The sequence below is a fragment of the Anarrhichthys ocellatus genome, unplaced genomic scaffold (genome assembly GCF_004355925.1).
Source record: "Anarrhichthys ocellatus isolate YVR2014 unplaced genomic scaffold, GSC_Weel_1.0 scaffold122, whole genome shotgun sequence".
NCBI classification, from domain to species: Eukaryota; Metazoa; Chordata; class Actinopteri; order Perciformes; family Anarhichadidae; genus Anarrhichthys; species Anarrhichthys ocellatus.
Genome location: NW_022280152.1, coordinates 215,384 through 224,284, shown reverse-complemented (window position 1 = coordinate 224,284; position 8,901 = coordinate 215,384). Strand labels below are relative to the sequence as shown.

Genomic DNA, 8,901 nt, shown 5'->3' with positions numbered 1-8,901 from the left:
TATATATATATATATATATATATATATATATATATATATTAATGCCTTTAATGTGAGCCAGAATAATAAAATCTTTGTATCATCAGGGAGATCACTGCATCCTAACATGTCCTCTGAATTTCTCCCGACGCTGCATCAACAGATGACATTGTGTGCTACAGGTAACAAACAGAAGAACAGTTTCTGACCGCTCTGCGTCTGCGGGTCCGATAGAACTTCACCGCCGTCCCAAAATCTTTCACCAGGTTGATGAAGTCAGCGTCGTCCATGGGATCCATCGGGAGGTTAAGGAAGTAAACCACTCGGGATGGCGAAGACTGCAAACAACAACAAAAAAAACACATCAAGACACGTCTGACCAACAAATTAATTAATTATTTATGTCATTATTTCCTTCTTACTTCGCATTCATCTCGTACTTCTTCATCTGCAACAAACAAAGCAGAAGATTAAACATTATATATAATGACCTAATGAAGTCATTTCAGATTGTTCCAGAACAGTGGCTCCTGGTTTACCTTGGTCATCAGACTGGTCTTCTCCCAGTTCATCCAGAGTGATGCAGTTCTCCAGGTCTATAGGGAAATCTGGTTCCTCCTGGAGACAACACACAGGCCAGAGACTGGTGAGACCATTTTCTGATATTTGTTGTTCATCTGATATAAGTGATTCATAGTTTGGAGTCTAAACATTTGGACTGTCAATCCATAACCTTCAAAGTGTATTTCTAAATACTAGGGGAGCAAATATTACTTTTAGAGATGCCGCGATAACGTTTTCTGTGCCGTCTGTACCGATCGTCTATGAGCAACAACGGCCGATACAGATAGTTTGTTTTATTATAGCACCTGGTGAACAAGACTGTTTTTTTTCAACACCAACACGAGATTTCAATCATTTCCACCACCGTAAAGTCAGTGCGAACCCTCAAAAATGCTAAGTCAATGGACTCCACCGTTACTAGCTCTACTCCTGTCGATGTCACAATGTAACATTATCAGAAAGCATCAATGGCGATCTACAGATAGCAGATTTTCTACTGAATATTCGTTCATAACTTTTAACACTACGATGGTCAAACTGTGTGGTTAATCCACAGTTCATGTAAGCACCGAACCGTGACGGGGGATCCGTACGGATCATCCATCAACTCAATCCGTTACAGGGCTACTAAATACACGTGTATTTCAATTTTATATCAAAGTATGATGTTTCATCTGTAAAAGAAGTGTTGCGTTTGCACCTCGTCCTCCTCCAGTCGAGTCTCCTCTGCTTCTTCCTCCTCCTTAATAGGTCTCTCCTCCTCTTCTTCTGGCTCTTCCTTCTTTATCTCCATTGCTCTCTCCTGATGATCACCCTTTTCCTTCTTTATCTCCATTGCTCTCTCCTGATGATCACCCTTTTCCTTCTTTATCTCCATTGCTTCCTGCTGATCATCAGCCTCTTCCTTCTTCACCTCCGATTCTTTATCTGAAAACAGAAATCAGAACAGTTTCTTTAAAACCCGTCTCTGATTTTTCTTTTCCAGAAACAGCGTAGGATTTATTCATGTCTACCTTCTTTCGGTGAGTCAGTTCTCTCTGCAGGACGGTCGTCTTCTTCCAGCTGGTCCTCTTCATCGGTCTCTATATCTTCATACTCCAGACTCTCTCCGTCCTCTCCGATCACCTCCATCCCCTCGATGTCGCTCTCCTCTGCAGACGACCTGCAGGGGATCACCATCGCAGTTTTTTACTTTGTAAAACTCAAAGACATTCAAAGCAGCAGGTGGTGTTGAATGTGGGATTGATACAACGAACAGGAGGAACTCACTCGTCTTCCTTCTCAGAGGCTTCTTTGTCTTCAGGTTTGGAGTCTTTGACGAGAGCTGGATCAGGATCAGACCAGGACTCAGAGTCTGAGGAGAGAAGGAGACAATCAACCAATAGTTTGACGTGTTGGATGATTTTTCTTTCTGTTTCTTCTTTATCATATTCCCCAGCTGTTTTATGATCCCTCTGTTGCTTTTATCTGCCGTCTTTCTCTGTAAAGCACTTGTTAAAAAGACTTTTAACTATATTATTATTACTACAATCACTACTCATACTTAATGGAATTTACAAGCGTGGTGAGATTAAAAATAATGAGTTGACAGTTGATTAATCTGCATCTATTTTGAGTAATTATTGTTTTAGTCATTTTTAAAACTGAAAAGCCAAAACTTCAGCTGCTTCTCAGCCGTGTTGCTTTTCTTCGTCAAACATCAAAGCTAAGTTAAATATTGCTGCAACTAAATATCTCCTGATTACATTCTGGATTGATTGCTTGGTAAATAAAATTTCCCAAATTTTTGGCCCAAATCCAAAGATGTTCAGTTTAATATGATATAAAACAGAGAAGAGCACAAAATATTCATATCTGAGAGGCTAAAAACTGCATTTTCCGCCATTTTTACATGAAAAACTTCTTTTAACGATTAATCAACTATCAAAATAGTGATAACGCGGTTTCTGTCAATTCACTGATCGATTAGTCGACTTACAGTTGCAGCTCTTCAGTAAATATCTGTTTTCTTAGCCATTGGACCGATAAAGAAACTTTAGTAAACGTAGTACATTGTGTTTTCTTACCAGTCGTCTCTGGGACCACCGACTTTCCTCTGGACTTGCTGCTGGATTCCTCTCTGGACCTGGATTTAGACCTGGACCTCGTCTCTCTGGTGGACTTTTCTCTAGATTTATCTCTGGTTCTGGTGCTTTTCTCTTTTGTGGAACTTTCCCTGGATTTAGACCTGGTTCTGGTGGCCTTGTCTTTGCTGGATTTGTCTCTAGACCTGGACCGCCCCTCTCTGCTGGACTTTTCCACAGATTTATCTCTGGATCCGGACTTAGTTCTGGTGCTTTTCTCTTTAGTGGACTTTTCTCTGGATTTAGACCGGGTTTTGGTTGTCTTGTCTCTGCTGGATTTATCTGTGGACCTGGATCTGGACTTCCCCTCTTTGCTGGACTTGTCTCTAGATTTATCTCTGGATCTGGACCTGGTTCTCTTTTCCCTGCTGGATTTCCTTCCTTCCGCCGCCTCCTTCCTGTCTTCACTGCTCCTCCTCCTCTTGGTCTCTGTCGTCTTGTCTTTACTCTCTCCGCTTGAACTCCGCGTCCTTTTGGTGGAAGACATTTCCTCTTCGTACCTCTTAGCTGCAGTGACCCGCCTGCAAGAAGAAAAGTATTCTTATCGATCAATAATCCATGGATCAGAATCAGCTGATCAATCACCCATCAGGCTGATCGTACTCACATGAGGCTCTTGTATTCTCCGGAGAAAGACACTTTGATGGATTCGTCGTTGATCCACAGAGCTTTGGAGGAATAATAATCCACCATCTTCTGAGCATCCGGAGTGTTTTTCATCTCTACAAAGGCCTGAAGAATAAACACAACTGGTGTTAGAATATGGTACTATGATAAAGTACTACAGTACATTATTACGGTACTACAGTATGGTACTAGGTACTACAGTATGGTATAGTACTACTACAATAAAAACACCATATTGTCTTCAACAAAGGACGAAGGACTCTTCTATCTCCAGATGAAATGTTTCCCAGTTTTAATTTACTTGTAGATATTTAAGAAAAACATTGACAGATTGTTAACTGTGGCGGAAGAGAGGTGTTGGATCAGCATTCAGGACGAGGGGATCGGTACAGACCAAACAGGACTCTCTCACCTTAGACGGCAGCAACAGGGTGTAGAGCGGCGGGCCGAAGCGCTTGATGATGGTGAGCAGATCTGATTGGTTGTCTTCTCCTGCTGGAGCCGGAGAGAAACTCACCACCCGAGAACTCTGTGAGGAGAAACAGATGATTGTATCTCTCTCGTGTGGAGGGCAAGCTGAGGCTTTTTTTAAACCGTCCACGAGCGTTTCAGAAATGATTTCCGTCCACACCAACACACCTACATATGTACACTGGGCATGCGGGTGCTGGTGTAAACAGGAAGTAGATTGTTGTATTTTCTGTAGCTAAGCTATCAGAATATTATTGTCATAATAAAAGGTCAGGCTTGATACTTGAGATATATCTTTATATTTCCAACACATGCACTCAAACAGACACATTTAGTGTTAAAAATACTTTTCCTAATTTAGTTTCAAGGCTGCAGGTGTATATTTTTAAATTGAACACCTACAAGTCAAAGTTTTACTAGATTATGGGTCAAGAAATTTGGTCTCTCACTCGTCTCCTCTTGGTTTCATTGTCTGTTCTCTCACTCGTAGCTCTGCTGGTGGCTGAAGTCTCTGTCGTACTGGAGAGCAGTTAAGCTTTGGTTTGTTTACAGTTTCTTTGTGAACTTCACAATAGTTGTGCAGAACAATAGGCATTGATAAGAAAAGGAAAGTCCTCCATTGTCCTCCTCAAAGCCGCTAACCGTGACTTCAGGCGTCTGCTCCGTAGGGCTGATAATATGCCGCCGGACACGTCACTCGCTAATCGCTCCAATAACAGCTGCTTCCTCCGCATGTCGGCAGTAGAAGAATTATAAAATGCAGAATTTAACTGCCAGAATTTAAAGGTCAGCAACGCCTGTAATCCGTTACACATGTTGAAGTAAGCTGGTAGTAGATTGGTAATCAAGGCTAGCAGAAAAGATATGCGTTGTAAAACAAAAATGTAGCAGCGTGGATGTAGCCTGAGTTCTATATGCAAGACTTATCTTGTAAATGATGTTTACGTGATGCTAAAGATGTCACTGAAGAGTCAGAGGTTTCAGACGTCAGGCCGTATTGTAACTGTGAAGCTTAGATGTAAAGGGGCTGGGTGAAGTGGACTTTGAGTCGGACCATCGTGTTGCTTCAGCGGCGGCATGTTGGATGAATATCTACCTGGAGGAAGTTGAAGGTATTGGAGATCCTGAACTCCATCTTCTCTCCGTTCACAGTTGGAGGATAGTTCCCGTGGAACTTCACCAAGTCCTTGGCCTGGTCGCTGGTGCCCAGCTCCACAAACGCCTGCAGCATTCACAACAGATAGATTTTTTTGTTGTGTGTGAAAAAAAAAAAAAAAACGACATTTTTTTGTTATGCTTCAGTGAGCTGCACATTTGTCTGAAGTGTCTGATTGTTCCAGCTTTTTATGTACAACATGCACGACATTTACTTTGTTTTCTAACCACCAAATAGACTGCAGAGGACCCAAAGGAAAACGGACTAACTCAATACGTAGAGCCCAGTTGCACCGTGTGGTTCAATAAAGATCGAGGGTCACTTGCACTCAACAAATTCAAAGTCCAAGTTCCAACGATATTCTCTGCTGTTATGCAACACTGTGGGGACGTTGGCTAAGTTGGAATGATTTCATTCTTCTTCTTATTATTATTTCTTCATACATCTGGTGTCTGAATAACACCTTTTGTATCTCTGTTAACATAGTTATTACTGAAGGGGAGAAGAAGACCATCACTGTAACAGCTGGTTCATAACATTTGATGGATTTGGTGGATTACACCGCTGTGTGTGATGAACCACGTGGACTCACCAGAGACGGGAACATGAGGACCGTGACGATCTTTCCAAACGGTTCGGCCAGCTTCCTGAGGTACGCCTCGTCCACGCACTGAGCCGGGAACCTCACACACACCACTTTACCTTTCTCTGATGTCTGACAGGAAACACACACAAGATGTTTGTTATTTAAGAGCAGATACACTCAACGTTAATGCTTTCTGACTTTCAGAGTCTTTACCTTCTTTTGGGTTTTTTTATTCGGCTTTACTGTTAAACACAGAAAACAAAAAATGTTAGTGCAATAATCAGAAGAGAATGAACAGTGAACTGAAAATAATAAGATGTCTTTACTGGAGGAGTTCTGATTGGCTGTCTGGGGCTGCTGGGCAGCCTTTCCTTCGTCCTTCTTCTCCGATTGGTCCTCGGGCCTTAAATGACAAGACAGATGATATTGAAGATGTAAACCTCTTTATTAAAACGACATGAATAAAGGCTGTTACGACAACATATGAGGTACTCGTTAGGTAAAAAAATAATTAAAGAAATATAAATTATGGAGTAGGGGGAGGGGGGTAATATTTAGAGGCAACGTCAAGGAACGTCATTGCTTCAGACGTCACCGTTAGACGTTAACGTGAGCCACCCGGCGCAAAATATATTATTTAGATTTATTTATGTTGATGTATGTTTCCTTGACAAAAGAAATCTTCTAAATGTATAACATAACCTTTTGTCTCAGTAGTTGTTTTTTTCCACTTACTACAATGTACCGCTTTAATCTCAGATATCTTTTGGGCCCTTTTATGGCGTTGTAGTTCCATTCCACAGTCTTTATGGACATTTTGTGGATCGGTTCTAGTGGTGAATGTCACTGACCTGCTGATTGTCTCCATGCGACAGTCCCAGTTAGGAAACCTGCAGAAGAGAGGTGACGTAGTTATTAAAACAGAAACAAAAGACAATCGTTAAATGAAATCCTAAGACTTTAAATGTTAAACTCAGACGTATAAACAATATTTCTTTACTGATTTATTCTAGTCCTTCAGGGTTAGGACCGCGTTAGGGCTCCAAAAGTGTTTTGGGTCACTGAAAACAAACCTTTTCCTTTCAAGGTGAAGATGTCCAGAAACTTTTTAGTGTTGACGTTTCAACACGGTAAACAGAGGTCTGGACTTGTGACGTCAGACTGTGCGCTATCAACACTTTAGCCAAAATGACTGAGGTCACTGCTACTTAACCCAAGCCTTTATGACAAATAATCTGTTCATCGTTTCTATGACTTTTTTTTAAGCTAAAGGTTTCGGGGCCTGGAGGAGTTAAAGTGAACTATTCTGAGGAGAAACAAGAGAGAGAAACTTACTGCTGCAGCAGGTTGAGCTGTCCGTCTGCATGGTGAGGCCCGTTTATATGTTTAACCCACACCTGAAACACAAGAACAAACTGCAGCATAAATAAACCCGTCTCACTGGACTGCGTCTACCTGACAGCTGCTGCAGGTGCATAAAACTTCCATCCCTCCCCCCATCAGACTCAGTAGAGAGAGGGTTCGAGGATGAGAACAGGTGTACTTACCTTCTCTGACATCACAGTGATATCACACAGAGAGCACGAGTACGGGAACCCTGGCGGAGATGTCCCGTGGAAGTCCAGAGCTTCATTCTTGGAGGGCAACGAGGAGACGGCGGCGGCTACGGCGGGCCGGCTGCTGCTGCTCCTGATGGAAGAGGTCTTAGACTCACAGCACTCCACACGAGTTTTTGGATGGGACGCTTCAGGAGGAGGCACTGACATGTGATCAGCTGGTTCCAGCTGAGAGAAACGGGAAGCACGAGTTTTTTTGGTTCTTCCTGCAGAGCTGAAAGCAGGTCGGTCCTGTGAGGATGCTGGAACGGTCTTACCATAATCAGAAAGTCCTGGGTTGTAGTTGTAGTCTTGAGAAGACACTGGAGTGGCGTCTCTGCCCGTCTTACCATAATCAGAAGGTCCTGGTTTGTAGTTGTAGTCATTGGAGGAAACTGGACCGGCGTCTCTGCCCGTCTTGCCATAATCAGAAGGTCCTGGTCTGTGGTTGTAGTCCTGGGAGGAAACTGGAGTGGCGTCTCTGCCCGTCTTGCCATAATCAGAAGGTCCTGGTCTGTGGTTGTAGTCCTGGGAGGAAACTGGACCGGTGTCTCTGCCCTTCTTGCCATAATCAGAAGGTCCTGGTCTGTGGTTGTAGTCCTGGGAGGAAACTGGACCGGCGTCTCTGCCTGTCTTGCCATAATCAGACGGTCCTGGTCTGTGGTTGTAGTCCTGAGAGAACACTGGACTGGCAACTCTGCCTGTCTTACCATAATCAGAAGGTCCTGGTCTGTAGTTGTAGTCCACCACAAAGCTGGCGGGCGATAATAATGATGGTATGTATTTTCTGACAGAGCTGTCGGTCCTGGGATTCCCCCAGTGTTCCAGCTCAGATGAAAGAGGACCAGGCGTTACCTGGTCTAGAGGGTACTTGAGCGGCTGGCTGCGGGGATGATCCCAGTCGCCAGCGGTGGGATTGACGGTAGGTCGAAGGGAGGAGCTGGGGGGATAAGAGGAGGAAGAGGAGAAAGAAGGAGAAAGAGTATCGGGACGGAAAGGTTTGACGGTCCCCCTTTTTCCTTTGATCTGTTTGAGGACTTGAGGCAGGGACTCGAGGGTGAGGACGTCTTCGGGAAGCTCGGCGAGCAGCGCCAGGTCGGCAGGCTCCAGACCGCAGCTGTTCAGGATACCGAGAGCGCCGTCCTGCGACAACTGAGCCCCTCTGGAGGAAAAGGACGAGGGCGGGTGGGACGAGGATGGCTGGGAGCCCTGAGGTTGCCTGTAAAGGTCGAGGTCCGAAGAGGCGTGACGGCGGTCCGAAGAGCCGTAAGGTCCGGGATCAGGTCGGTGATCGGAGTCAGACGAAGGTGGTCTGTACGGGTAGTTGTGAGACATGATGGAAGTAGAGACGCTAGGGGCGTCTTCTGCAGACAGAAGGTGTCAGGGAAGACAGGAGATGTAAAATCTGACTCATAGAGACGCAGAAATGATGAAGACGGTTCGTCTCAAGATAAAAACATGAACACAAGCTGATCAGGTGAGTAAAAAGTACACAGGAACGGTGATGGTATCTTTGTTACATACGAGGAACAAAGAAAATGAACAAGTAAGTTGTATTAAATACATGAACCATCTTTACAATTCGACAACAAAGAAAAGGAAGACAAATACCCATCATAATAAGACAACGGTAAATATTGTACTTAAACTTATTATGTATTTAAACTGAAGGATGAAGTGTTCCTTTATGTGTTGATGATGAATGTTTGTGATAAACTGAAGGATGAAGTGTTCCTTTATGTGTTGATGAATGTTTGTGATAAACTGAAGGATGAAGTGTTTCCTGTATGTGTTGATGTT

The 8,901-nt window shown here is 43.6% G+C and overlaps 1 protein-coding gene across 1 annotated transcript in view; it reads right to left on the bottom strand.

The window, feature by feature from the left end:
• The window catches only part of LOC116399677 (uncharacterized), a 12,941-nt gene that overhangs the window by 3,144 nt on the left and 896 nt on the right, over positions 1-8,901 (bottom strand). Inside the window, exons 2-16 of the mRNA XM_031877001.1 lie at positions 7,054-8,465; positions 6,842-6,903; positions 6,358-6,396; positions 5,833-5,909; positions 5,720-5,748; positions 5,513-5,635; positions 4,861-4,986; positions 3,706-3,822; positions 3,274-3,398; positions 2,610-3,187; positions 1,813-1,897; positions 1,590-1,705; positions 519-587; positions 402-427; positions 189-317 (exon numbers count right to left, since the gene is read on the bottom strand). Of these exons, the coding sequence (XP_031732861.1) occupies positions 189-317; positions 402-427; positions 519-587; positions 1,590-1,705; positions 1,813-1,897; positions 2,610-3,187; positions 3,274-3,398; positions 3,706-3,822; positions 4,861-4,986; positions 5,513-5,635; positions 5,720-5,748; positions 5,833-5,909; positions 6,358-6,396; positions 6,842-6,903; positions 7,054-8,436 (3,084 nt within the window). The 5' untranslated portion in view covers positions 8,437-8,465. The remainder of the gene's footprint in view (positions 1-188; positions 318-401; positions 428-518; positions 588-1,589; positions 1,706-1,812; positions 1,898-2,609; positions 3,188-3,273; positions 3,399-3,705; positions 3,823-4,860; positions 4,987-5,512; positions 5,636-5,719; positions 5,749-5,832; positions 5,910-6,357; positions 6,397-6,841; positions 6,904-7,053; positions 8,466-8,901) is intronic.